Source organism: Orcinus orca, chromosome 20, assembly GCF_937001465.1.
Source record: "Orcinus orca chromosome 20, mOrcOrc1.1, whole genome shotgun sequence".
NCBI lineage: Eukaryota > Metazoa > Chordata > Mammalia > Artiodactyla > Delphinidae > Orcinus > Orcinus orca.
In genome coordinates this window covers 11,382,846-11,397,023 of record NC_064578.1, presented here as the reverse complement: position 1 = coordinate 11,397,023, position 14,178 = coordinate 11,382,846, and the positions used below count along the sequence as shown (strand labels likewise).

The 14,178-nt window shown below is 40.9% G+C and overlaps 1 protein-coding gene across 2 annotated transcripts in view; it reads left to right on the top strand.

Annotated features, from left to right (window-relative positions):
* CNTNAP4 (contactin associated protein family member 4) overlaps positions 1-14,178 on the top strand; it is a 265,641-nt gene that overhangs the window by 166,391 nt on the left and 85,072 nt on the right. For both annotated transcript variants that reach the window (XR_007474456.1, XM_004280676.3), the window contains exon 9: positions 13,942-14,091. Coding sequence is in view for 1 of the 2 variants with exons in the window: in XM_004280676.3 (XP_004280724.2) it covers positions 13,942-14,091 (150 nt within the window). In the remaining variant the exon portion in view is untranslated. The remainder of the gene's footprint in view (positions 1-13,941; positions 14,092-14,178) is intronic.

Below are 14,178 nucleotides of genomic sequence, written 5' to 3'. Positions count from 1 at the left end.
AGAAGCTGCTTCAGTACAGCGTTATTATACTGAGCCCCGTGAAGCTGGTTCATTTCTAAACACTTTACAGGCATACAAATTTAATAAAATACTAGGTGTAAGTCTATCTAGACTACCCCAAATGATTTTAAAAATTAATGTTTAAATCCGTGTACACTGTCATCTATTATGACATCATATGACTTTGTGTGACTGTGCCCGTAGCTAATAACAAGGATCCTCGACAAAATACGAAAGTCAATATATTAAAATTGTTACACTTCAGATAACACAAGTAGGACTTTACACACCAACTCCCCCATTCCCATCTTTCTAGTTTCTTTTAAAGTATTAATTTTTGCTAGTTTCGGTGAGGAAAGTACATTTTGCATTGGATGGTGGGCTATTTAAATGGTATGGGTGAGGGGTCCATTTGTTTCTCTCATAGGAGAAGACTTTCTCAGGTACAGTGTTCGATAATTAAATCAGTTGTCAGGTTGTATCATAATGACTCGGAAGAGAATGGATGACCTGTTATTGGTGGGTGAGTATCATATACTAAATCATTCCATTCTCTAAGGATGGCTCAATTTTTCTTTGCTACTGGAGATATAAATTATTAATCTTACAGGTTTTCAAAGCATAGAGTTTTTATGCTTTTTACAATGGAATAAAAATTTATATTATGTTGAGGAAGAATGGAATTGTGCAGATGTTTGAATTATCAGGCTAAATTTTTAATGTGATGTAGTTTTACAAATCGTCATTTGGAAAGGTTCAAAAATACTATGCCAGGGCTTCCCTGGTGGCGCAGTGGTTGAGAGTCCGCCTGCCAATACAGGGGACACGGGTTCATGCCCTGGTCCGGGAGGATCCCACGTGCTGCGGAGCGGCTGGGCCCGTGAGCCATGGCCACTGAGCCTGCGCGTCTGGAGCCTGTGCTCCGCAACGGGAGAGGCCACAGCAGTGAGAGGCCCACGTACCGAAAAAAAAAAAAAAATACTATGCCAGCCTCAGTCATTTTTGAAATATTAAGGATATTATAATAGTCTAAATCATAAGACATATTAGCAGCACTACAAAATCACTCATGACATAAAATGTTGTCAGTCTCTGTCACCTTCATAGATGGCAAAGCAAAAATCATTCAGATCAAGAACCTAACGAACAATATGGTTATATTTTCCTGTTTAAAACAAGTTATTTATTGTCAAATTTGAGATTCCTGCTATGAGTTTTACATTTCTGCTGTTGCTTTTGCCTAAAGGTGAAAATCAGGCCTGAAAACAAGCTTCTTGCTCCCATGGGCAGGGACTAGCAGATGCAGCCTTACAGTATTTGAGATGTTTCTTTTTAAACATCTTTGTTGGAGTGTAATTGCTTTACAATGGTGTGTTAGTTTCTGCTGTATAACAAAGTGAACCACCTATACATAAGCATATATCCCTATATCCCTTCCCTCTTGCGTCTCCCTCCCACCCTCCCTATCCCAACCCTCTAGGTGGGCACAAAGCACCAAGCTGATCTCCCTGTGCTATGTGGCTGCTTCCCACTACCTATCTATTTTACGTTTGGTAGTGTATATATGTCCATGCCATTCTCTCACTTTGTCCCAGCTTACCTTTCCCCCTCCCCGTGTCCTCAAGTCCATTCTCTACTTCTGCATATTTATTCCTGTCCTGCCACTAGGTCTTTTTTTTTTTTCTTAAAGTTAAATATAAAATTCTCCTCCCAGAACTATAACATTTATTTATTTATTTATTTTCTGTTTATTTTATTTATTTTTTAAACATCTTTATTGGAGTATAATTACTTTACAATGGTGTATTAGTTCCTGCTGTATAACAAAGTGAATCAGCTATACATATACATATGTTCCCATATCTCTTCCCTCTTGCGTCTCCCTCCCACCCTCCCTATCCCACCCCTCTAGGTGGTCACAAAGCACCGAGCTGATCTCCCTCTGCTATGCGACTGCTTCCCACTAGCTATCTGTTTTACGTTTGGTAGTGTATATATGTCCATGCTGCTCTCTCACTTTGTCCCAGCTTACCCTTCCCCCTCCCCATGTCCTCAAGTCCATTCTCTAGTAGGTCTGCATCTTTATTCCTGTCCTGCTCCTAGATTCTTCATAACCTTTTTTTTTTCCCATATATATGTGTTAGCATACGGTATTTGTTTTTCTCTTTCTGACTTTCTTCACTCTGTATGACAGACTCTAGGTCCATCCACCTCACTACAAATAACTCAATTTCATTTCTTTTTATGGGTAAGTAATATTCCATTGTATATATGTGCCACATCTTCTTTATCCATTCACCTGTCAATGGACACTTAGGTTGCTTCCATGTCCTGGCTATTGTAAATAGTGCTGCAATGAACATTGTAGTAAATGACTCTTTTTGAATTATGGTTTTCTCAGGGTATATGCCCAGTAGTGGCATTGCTGGGTCATATGGAAGTTGTATTTTTAGTTTTTTAAGGAACCTCCATACTGTTCTCCATAGTGGGTGTATAAATTTACATTCCCACCAACAGTGCAAAAGGGTTCCCTTTTCTCCACACCTTCTCCAGCATTTGTTTGTAGATATTTGTGATGATGGCCATTCCGACCAGTGTGAGGTGATACCTCATTGTAGTTTTGATTTGCATTTTTCTGATGATTAGCGATGTTGAGCATTCTTTCATGTGTTTGTTGGCAATCTGTATATCTTCTTTGCAGAAATGTCTGTTCAGGTCTTCTGCCCATTTTTGGATTGGGTTGTTTGTGTTTTTATTGAGCTGCATGAACTGCTTATAAATTTTGGAGATTAATCCTTTGTCAGTTGCTTCATTTGCAAATATTTTCTCCCATTCTGTGAGTTGTCTTTTTGTATTGTTTATGGTTTCCTTTGCTATGCAAAAGCTTTTAAGTTTCATTAGGTCCGATTTGTTTATTTTAGTTTTTATTTCCATTTCTCTACGAGGCTGGTCAAAAAGGATCTTGCTGTGATTTATGTCATAGAGTGTTCTGCCTATGTTTTACTCTAAGAGTTTGATAGTTTCTGGCCTTACATGTAGGTCTTTAATCCATTTTGAGTTTATTTTTGTGTGTTGTGTTAGGGAGTGTTCTAATTTCATTCTTTTACATGTAGCTGTCCAGTTTTCCCAGCACCATTTATTGAAGAGACTTTTTTCCATTGTGTATTCTTGCCCCATTATCAAAAATAAGGTGATCATATTTGCGTGCATTTATCTCTGGGCTTTCTATCCTGTTCCATTGATCTATATTTCTGTTTCTGTGCCAGTACCATACTGTCTTGATTACTATAGCTTTGTAGTATAGTCTGAAGTCCAGGAGCCTGATTCCTCCAGCTCTGTTTTTCTTTCTCAAGAATGCTATGCCTATTCGGGGTCTTTTGTGTTTCCATATGAATTGTGAAATTTTTTGTTCTAGTTCTGTGAAAAATGCCATTTGTAGTTTGATAGGGATTGCATTGAATCTGTAGAGTGCTTTGGCTAGTAGAGTCATTTCCACAATGTTGATTCTTCCAATCCAAGAACATGGTAGATCTCTCCATCTGTTGGTATCATCTTTCATTTCTTTCATCAGTGTCTTATAGTTTTCTGTGTACAGGTCTTTTGTCTCCTTAGGTAGGTTTATTCCTAGATATTTTATTCTTTTTGATGCAATGATAAATGGGAGCATTTCCTTAATTTCTCTTTCAGATTTTTCATTATTAGTGTATAGGAATGCAAGAGATTTCTGTGCATTAATTTTGTATCCTGCTACTTTACCAAATTCATTGATTAGGTCTGGTAATTTTCTGGTAGTATCTTTAGGATTCTCTTTGTATAGTATCATGTCATCTGCAAACAGTGACAGTTTTAATTCTTTTCCGATTTGGATTCCGTTTATTTCTTTTTCTTCGCTGATTGCTGTGGCTAAAACTTCCAAAACTATGTTGAATAATAGTGGTGAGAGTGGGCAACCTTGTCTTGTTCCTGATCTTAGTGGAAATGGTTTCAGTTTTTCACCATTGAGAACGATGTTGTCTCTGGGTTTGTCATATATGATCGTTTTTATGTTGAGGTAAGTTCCCTCTATGCCTACTTTCTGGAGAGTTTTCATCATAAATGAGTACTGAATTTTGTCAAAAACTTTTTCTGCATGTATTGAGATTAGCATATGATTTTTATCCTCCAGTTTTTTAAAATGTTGTATCACATTGATTGATTTGCGTATATTGAAGAATCCTTGCATTCCTGGGATAAACCCCACTTGATCATGGTGTATGATCCTTTTAATGTGCTGTTGGATTCTGTTTGCTAGTATTTTGCTGAGGATTTTTGCATCTATGTCCATCAGTGATACTGGCCTGTAGTTTTCTTTGTGACATCTTTGTCTGGTTTTGGTATCAGGGTGATGGTGGCCTTGTAGAATGAGTTTGGGAGTGTTCCTCCCTCTGCTATATGTTGGAAGAGTTTGAGAAGGATACGTGTTAGCGCTTCTGTAAATGTTTGATAGAATTTGCCTGTGAAGCTGTCTGGTCCTGGGCTTTTGTTCATTGGAAAATTTTTAATCACAGTTTCAATTTCAGTGCTTGTGATTGGTCTGTTTATATTTTCTATTTTTTCCTGGTTCATTGTCAGAAGTTTGTGCTTTTCTAAGAATTTGTCCATTTCTTCCAGGTTGTCCATTTTATTGACATATGTTGCTTGTAGTAATCTCTCATGATCCTTTGTATTTCTGCAGGGTCAGTTGTTACTTCTTCTTTTTCATATTTAGTTCTATTGAGTCTTCTCCCTTTTTTTCTTGATGAGTCTGGCTAATGGTTTATCAATTTTGTTTAACTTTTCAAAGGACTGACTTTTAGTTTTACTGATCTTTACTATTCTTTCCTTTATTTCTTTTTCATTTATTTCTGATCTGATCTTTATGATTTCTTTCCTTCTGCTAACTTTGGGTTATTTTTGTTCTTCTTTCTCTAATTGCTTTAGGTGTAAAGTTAGGTTGTTTATTTGAGATTTTTTTTGTTTTGTGAGGTAGGATTGTATTTCTATAAACTTCCTGCTTAGAACTGCTTTTGCTGCATCCCATAGGTTTTGGGTCATCGTGTGTTCATTGTCATTTTTTTCTAGGCATTTTTTGATTTCCTCTTTGAGTTCTTCAGTGACCTCTTGGTTATTTAGTAGCATAATGTTTAGCCTCCATGTGTTTGTATTTTTTACAGTTTTTTTCCTGTAATTGATATCTAGTCTCATAACATTGTGGTTGGAAAGGATACTTGATTCGATTTCAGTGTTCTTAAATTTACCAAGGCTTGATTTGTGACCCAAGATATCGTCTTTCCTGGAGAATGTTCCATGAGCACTTGAGAAGACAGTGTATTCTGTTATTTTTGGATGGAATGTCCTATAAATATCAGTTAAGTCCATCTTGTTTAATGTATCATTTAAAACTTGTGTTTCCTTATTTATTTTCCTTTTGGATGATCTGTCCATGGGTGAAAGTGGGGTGTTAAAGTCCCCTACTATGGTTGTGTTACTGTCGATTTCCCCTTTTATGGCTATTAGCATTTGCATTATTTATTGAGGTGCTCCTATGTTGGGTGCATAAATATTTAAAATTGTTATATCTTCTTCTTGGATTGATGCCTTGATCATTATGTAGTGTCCTTCTTTGTCTCTTGTAATAGTCTTTATTTTAAAGTCTGTTTTGTCTGATATGAGAATTGCTACTCCAGCTTTCTTTTGATTTCCATTTTTGCGGAATATCTTTTTCCATCCCCTCAGTTTCAGTCTGTATGTGTCACTAGGTCTGAAGTGGGTCTCTTGTAGACAGCATATGTACGGGTCTTGTTTTTGTATCCATTCATCCAGTCTATGTCTTTTGGTTGGAGCATTTAATTCATTTACATTTAAGGTAATTATCGATATGTATGTTCCTATTACCATTTTCTTAATTGTTTTGGGTTTGTTTTTATAGGTCTTTTCCTTCACTTGTGTTTCCTGCCTAGAGAAGTTCCTTAGCATTTGTTGTAAAGCTGGTTTGGTGGTGCTGAATTCTCCTAACTTTTGCTTGTCTGTAAAGGTTTTAATTTCTCCATCGAATCTGAATGAGATCCTTGCTGGGTAGAGTAATCTTGGTTGTAGGTTTTTCCCTTTCCTCACTTTAAATATGTCCTGCCACTCCCTTCTGGCTTGCAGAGTTTCTGCTGAAAGATCAGCTGTTAACCTTATGGGGATTCCCTTGTATGTTATTTGTTGCTTTTCCCTTGCTGCTTTTAATATTTTTTCTTTGTATTTAATTTTTGATAGTTTGATTAATGTGTCTCAGCATGTTTCTCTTTGGGTTCATCCTTTATGGTACTCTTTTTGCTTCCTGTACTTGACTATTTCCTTTCCCATGTTAGGGAAGTTTTCGACTATAATCTCTTCAAGTATTTTCTCAGACCCTTTCTTTTCCTCTTCTTCTGGGAGCCCTGTAATTCGAATGTTTGTGCGTGTAATGTTGTCCCAGAGGTCTCTGAGACTGTCCTCAGTTCTTTTCATTCTTTTTTCTTTATTCTGCTCCCTGGCAGTTACTTCCACCATTTTATCTTCCAGCTCACTTATCCGTTCTTCTGCCTCAGTTATTCTGCTATTGATTCCTTCTAGAGTATTTTTAATTCTAGTAATTGTGTTGTTCATCACTGTTTGTTTGCTCTTTAGTTCTTCTAGATCTTTGTTAAATGTTTCTTGTATTTTCTCCATTCTGTTTCCGAGATTTTGGATCATCTTTACTATCCTAACTCTGAATTATTTTACAGGTAGGTTGCCTATTTTATCTTCCTTTATTTGGTCTTGCAGGTTTTTACCTTGCTCCTTCATCTGTAACATATTTTTTTGTTGTTTCTTTTTTTTTTGATGGGTGGTGCTGTATTCCTGTCTTACTGGTTGTTTGTCCTGAGACGTCCAGCACTGGAGTTTGCAGGCAGTTGGATAGAGTCAGGTCTTGGTGCTGAGATGAGGACCTCCGGGAGGCCTCATTCCTATTAATATTCCCTGGGGTCTGAGGTTCTCCGTTAGTCCAGAGGTTTGGACTCAGAGCTCTCACCACAGGATCTTGGGCATGACCTGTGACCTGGAAACCAAGATCCCACAAGCTTCACGGTGCAGTTAAAAAAAAAAGAAGAAAGAAAGAAAGGAACAGTACAATATCAAAGAATAAAATAGAAAATAAAATTAGAAAGATAAAAAATATATTAGGAAAAATAAAACTATAATTGAAACAACTTCAACAAGGTAAAATACAACCACAACAGAAAAAAGAAAAAAAAAAAAAGCCCTGGCTATGCGGGTGGAGTTTAGGTGGGGGTGGAACTCTAGGCAGGGGTGGGGTTTAGGGTGGGGTGGGTCCTAGGCGGTTAGGGGAGTGACGTTTCAGCATGGGGCGGGGCCTAGGTTCAGGACCTAGGTAGCTGGAAAAGTCCCTTGGGGGCGGGGCCTAGGTTGGGTGACATTCAAGCATGAGGTGGGGTGTCTGCTTAGGACTTGGGGAGGGGGAGAGGCAGCACATCCAAAGGAAGGCCTCTGGAGTGTGGGGTTCCGGAGTTTGGAGGTAGGGCCCTGAGTGAGGGTGTGTGGGTGGGGTTTAGGCCCAGCTCATTGGACGGGGTCTCCCAGTGTAGAGGTGGGGCCCTGGGTGGGGGTGTGGGGGCGGGGCTTGGGCTCTGTGCGCAGGAGGGAGGCTCCGAGGACAGAGGACTAGGCCCGGGAGCCCAGCAGCCTTCCTGGTGCCTAAGTGGACAGGGGACGCACTGGCGGCGTTCCCTTCTGTTCCTCCGTGCCCCTCCCCCACCTTCTCTCCCAGGTCCTCCCCCCTAACGGGGGTGGGTACCACTTGGTGTAGGAGCTCCTCACCTCCCCCAGCCGCCCCTCAGGGGTGCCGGTCCTGGAGGTCTGGCTTTACTTTTACTCCGCCTTGCCTTCCTCCTACTCCCTCAGGACCTGCACAGCTGGAGGGGGCCTCTGTGGGCAGAGGATCAGGCCTGGGTCTTCAGCAGTCTCCCAGGGGCCCACGTGGGCATGGTAAACCTGGCCATGCTCCCTTTTGATCCTCTGCCATCCCAGTGGTTCCCCAATTTCCCCTTTCGGGTGTGGGATCCCCTCCCCTCCCACAGCCAGCCCTCAGGGGCACCCATCTCATCCTGCCTCCACTTCTCCTCCCCCTTCACTACCCCCACACCCCACGTCCTACCCAGTCACTGGGGGTTCCTCCCGTTCCCTTAGGTGTCTGTGGTCCCCCACCAGTACCTGGTAGGTACCCTAGTTGTGAGGAGACGCGAATTCCACATTCTCCCAGTATGCCGTCTCGACTCCGCCTGTGAGATGCCTCTGCGTGTTTCAGTTACTAGGCCTTCGTGATTCTTGTGACCCTGGCAATGGGACTGCCGTCTTGATTTGCCTCACCCAGGAGAAGCCATTTGTAAAGTTCCCCCTTCTTCCCTTTCACTGTTGGAATATTCCTGCTTTTCACCTTAGAGCCCCATCGCTCCCTGGAAGTCCCTCTTTCCCCTAAAGTGATTGGCAGCATTGACCTCCATATTTTCCTCTCGGCAAGAGCAATCTGGTGTCATGGATCTTTAATTCTGGTTAGTGGCTATAGTTAGTGAATATAGAAATGTCTGGCACAGTTTCAGAGCACTAAAAGTTACTTGGAACAGGCAAATTCCTTCAGTTGCTCCTTGAGTAATGGCCTTTGTCTAATTGCCTTTTGCTTCTTTGCAAAGAATCTACCCTATATAGCAGGCTTTTTTTTTTTCTTCCCCCTTTACACATCCTACTTCATGGATGCCTGTTATACTCTTATGAAAGAGTGATGGTAGCTAAAGTGTCACAATATTTCCGTAGCAGTTTAAGACTGGTCCCTGATATTATATACAAGGAGCAGAGATAAACCTTTTTCCTCCTCCTATATTTTGTGTGTTTATGTGTTTTGGGGCCTGAGAGGGAGACAAAAAGAGAGAAGGAGAGAGAGAGAGAAAAGAAAAGAGGAGGAGAAGGAGAAGAAGGGGAGAGAGAGAGAAAAGAAAAGAGGAGGAGAAGGAGAAGAAGGGGAGAGGGAGGAGGTTCTTGTAAAGGATCCCACATTCTCCTGCCACCTGCACTTGCAAATCTTTCCATTTATTCTTCTGTTCTTCCAGCTGGAGGTGTCAATGGTTTCTACCCAGAGACCACAGTGATCATACCTGCAATCAAACAGTTTGGGTTTGTTGCTTATTGCAACAAGGAGAACCCTCACCCAGGGGAACCATGGAAGAGTCTCATTACAAAGGTGTTAAGGATGACTTGTCATAGGATTGTAGGTTGAGTTAGCTGTTTTGCATGGGGGGTTCAAGGAAATGGAAAATTGCTTGGGATTAAATGCTGCCAGGAGGTGAGGGTAACTGGTTAAGTATCTTTGTAAGTATTATTTAGAAGGATGGAGGAATAAAATAAGGCTAAATCTGTATTTGATTTAAAAAGTCAGTTGTTATTCGTATTAGCCAGGAGAGGACTTGGTATTTTTGTGGTTTGCACAGTAGCCTTGCTTTTGTCTGTGCTTAAACCAGTTTGTAAAGTACTTTTGGGGTTTGTTTGTTTTGGGGGGTTTGTTTTTGGTCCCAGTTCGTTGTAGTGACAGAGTGACCTTGTCTAATATTGATGTTCTGTGAGCTTGTTATGCTCAGTGGGAGAACACCAAGGCCTAGCTCCGGACGCCCACCAGCATCTCACACCACCAAGGCCTCCCTGAGAGTACCAGGCCACTAGCCCCTAGCTCTTAGGGACTGCTTTTCTCTTTCTCATAGTTAATTGTTTAACATGAGCAAAACAATAAGGGGACCACCTGTCGTGCAGGCCGAGAAGAGTGTGGGTTTTGGAATCAGCTCACCAGCTGGATACTTCCTGGGGTGATTTGTTTTTCCTCTTGAGGTTTATTTTCTCCATATTTAAAATGAGAATAACAGTAGTAATGTTGAAGATTAAATGACATGATGCATATAAAGCACGCAGTACCTGTTATGAATAATAGTCACTAAAACTGTTATTATTTTATTATTATTATACCAACAACATATCCCTTCCCCTACATTCGAAAGTTGTGAGTGGTGGGAGTCGTGTACTAGAATTAGCATTTAGTTACCTTATACCATGAATCAGAAAAAATAAAATGCTGCAATTCCTCCTTTTCTTCCCCTCTTTCACCATGATGTGGCCTTGGAAAGGGGCTCACTTCTCATCAGACATTAAAGTGGAAGGAGCTGTAGATTTAAAAGAAAAATAGAATCCAATTTAAAAATTATCCTTTTTATTATGTAGAGTTAGGTGAAATGAATTAAATGGGTCTTTCATTATTTAATTTGAGCAATAAATCCCAGTGACAGGTAATAAAAGTCTCCTCATCATAGGCAAGCGCTGTCTGTTACAAATGAGGCTCAAGAGTAGCTTTCTGAAGTTCCCCCGCAAACACAGCACAACTTCGTAACCCGCAAGCTGGGCAAATGGGTGCATTTAACTGTCACATCGCAGAATGGCTGTCCTGACAGACTTTTGTCTGTGTAGCTTTGCTTCCACCATTTGTCCTAGGGTTCTATCCGTCCGTTTTTTTTTTTTTAATAATTTTCTTTTTCTTAATAATTATTTTTTATTTTAATAACTTTATTTTATTTTACTTTACCTACCTTCCTTCCTTCCTTCCTTCCTCCCTCCCTCCCTCCCTCCCTCCCTCCCTCCCTCCCTCCCTCCCTTCCTCCCTCCCTCCCTCCCTTCCTCCCTCCCTCCCTCCCTTCCTCCCTTCCTTCCTTCCTTCCTTCCTTCCTTCCATCCTTCCCTCCTTTAGATGACGAATCATCCCAAATTGAGGAGGTGGACTTTGAGGGCAAGATTTACGATTTTTGTTCTTAACTTGTTCAGACTTGTGTTCTTAATCTAAATTAGCTTCTGTATGACAGAAGATGTCCCCAAGCCTTTGACTTTATCCTGCTGCGGCTACCCAGCAGCTACCTGGAGCACTGCTACTCAGAGTGTGCTCCTTGGAATATACTGGTTCACTGAAATACTTATTACCAAGATAAGTACAAAAATTGAGAGTAGTCTCCTAGAAACCGTTATAGCAAGAAGGTATTGCCACACCTTCTAAGCATATGGTCCGTGGGCTTGCATTTTATATATCTTCTTTCTTTAATGTTTCAGTCATTCATTTTTATTGAATTTTATAAAAGTATCAATCTGCAGTAGATCAGAAAAGAAAATGTCCATAACCGCAGGTAGTTTGATGAGCACCGTCCCAGGCCAATGGAAAGCCTAAGATGAGATAACAGAAGCAGAGCCTTGTATCCAGGCACATCCGAGCTTTGAGGAAGAGATGGTGGGAGACGCAGGGTGGGGTGAGGAGGGTGGGAAGTGTTCGTCCGTGTGACGCAAAACTCAGTACAAGGATTTTCACTCTAAATGTATCCTCTTAAAGGAAGCACAGGATGACAAATGTGGGACATTTGATTTATTTTAGTCCAGTCTCATATCGTCAGGGATTATATAACTCTCTTCAGCCGTCTATTTCAGAGTCCACTCTTAGAAAATGTGTCTAAAAGTATCTAGCCTACATTCTTCGTTTTTCAGTTTTTAGGTCTTTCTCATTATCTTTCACAAACCAAATCAGAATTGGGTCTTTGGAAATCTTTTTTGCTTCATGGATATAATTTAAAAATAAGCTTTGGTGCCCGGGATGGAATTTGTGTTCTACTAAATGCGTACAGGGCAAAGAGCTTCAGCATCTAATGGAGCTTCCATGCATTTTCTGTCTGAAAGCTTGTGGTCAAAAATAGCTGGAGGGCTTCCCTGGTGGCGCAGTGGTTGAGAGTCCGCCTGCTGATGCAGGGGACACGGGTTCGTGCCCCGGTCCGGGAAGATCCCACATGCCGCGGAGCGGCTGGGCCCGTGAGCCATGGCCACTGGGCCTGCACTTCCGGAGCTTGTGCTCTGCAGCGGGAGAGGCCACAACAGTGAGAGGCCTGTGTACAGCAAAAAAAAAAAAAAGAAAAAAAAATAGCTGGAGAAATAAAGAAATTGCACATAATATCAGGAAAGAGGCCCATGACTTTTAGATTTAATAGAGTACTTATATTTTTGCTCAGTAATTTGATCTGCAAAATCATACAGAGTTGACTATTCGGTGGATGTAAACCTTACTGGTTTGCCTACAATAGAGAGACTTAGATTCCGCCTGTCTGCTGAGTATTCAAAACAGAACCTTTGTAGACGTAATTCCCTTTAAGAGGGAAAGGCTCCACCATCTCCTGGATTCATGACACTGGGACTGCCTTAGGAGGGACTAGTGACTGTTTCTATAGGTGATAAGAAAACCTTGATTTTTGATTATAGCAATTTTTTATTATATATGTAAACTTGGAAAATACAGAAAAATTATAAAGAGAAGTAAAAACAACCACAGTTTTCTTTTATGCAAAAATTACTGTTTATATGTAGAGATATTTCCTTTCAGCCCTTTCCCATATTTATATAAAATTAGGAATATAATAAGAATTGTATGTATAGAGTCGATTCTCAATACTTGCAATAGTTATGTTCTCTGAAGTTGCTGTGAACATGGAATTAGCAAATACTAAACCATTGTTCCCAGGGGAAATACGGGGTTAGGTTCCTGTGAGCCTGTGGTGGCAACATTTTTGTCTACCTATCAACAGAACCTTGTGTGTATGATTGTGTTTGAAGACACGTTATTTAGTATTTATTATTGATTCACCAACATTGAACTCGTGGCCTACAGCACTCTAACGCATGCCTGAATGAAGTTTATCCATCACATTTATTTTCTCCATAAGGCAAATCATAGCATTCTTGCACTTAAGAACACTAGACAGCCCTTCATCACTGTGCCAGGGGGCCTTTTAAACAGCAAAATCACCAACAAAAAACGCAAAAATGTGAAGACAGGTTTACATGTGAGAGCTGAAAGAAGAAGTTTTGCCTTACTTGACCTCAGCTAGAAGCATGCATGTCAGTCAACTCAAATTTTTCTCTGCTCTGTGCATTTCTGTGCCTGACCCCAAAAGTGCCCTGAGTATTCATTTGGAAGCTACCAATAAATTATGGCAACTGGTTGAACTTGCAAATACGAAATCTGAAAGTTATTATGATCAGCTGTGTAAATATGGTTTTGCACGCTGCTTTATTTTTTAACTTTGCATTATACCAGTAGGCTTTCAGCCTGCATTATAATCTCTTCAAATATTTTTGTAATGATTGACTTCATATACTTTGCTAAATATTCTAGTCTCACAAAAAATGGCTACACCAAAGTGGAAAAGAGCAGATAAATCATTTGTTGGGTATAAACTAGAATTTTGGAAAATATCTGTGCTCTTCCCAAACCCCTCCTTTTAAAAGGCAAATTACATGGTGGAAGCTGAAAATTAGCCCATGCCAAATAAGATTTGAACCATTGAAAGATTTTAACCATTCAGGATTGTCCAAAGTTGAGTTAGAATTTTGTTCTCTCTATTGAGGCCCCAAGAAAGGAAGGTAATCATGAACTATTTCCACGCAGAGGGTGCTGATTGCCCACTGACCTCCCTGTCCTCTCTCCCTTCTTCTTTTCTTTTATTAATAGTTGTGAGGGATTCTCTGGTGGCGCAGTGGTTGAGAGTCCGCCTGCCGATGCAGGGGACACGGGTTCGTGCCCCGGTCCGGGAAGATCCCACATGCCGCGGAGCGGCTGGGCCCGTGAGCCATGGCCGCTGAGCCTGCGCGTCCGGAGCCTGTGCTCCGCAGCGGGAGAGGCCACAACAGTGAGAGGCCCGCGTATCGCAAAAAAAAAAAAAAAAAATAGTTGTGAGTGCTGCCCTTGATTGAGTGATGTGTACATTGCTATTTCTAACCAACTGCTTACAATGTTCACTGTTAAGAGGTATCTCTTTTAACTAATTTTACCTCCCCCAGGTGTTGGATTAAATGATGGGCAGTGGCATTCCGTCTCTTTGTCTGCCAAAAGGAGTTACCTGAGCGTGGTGGTGGATGGCCAGGTGGCTTCTGCATCTCCTTCCCTGGGGCCTGAGCAGATTTATTCAGGGGGCACCTATTATTTTGGAGGTAAGAGAAACGGTTGCTCCATATGGGTAATTGAACCATGTTCGCAGTCACTTGCCCTGTGTCTTAAAGTCATCGTGTTTTAACCAG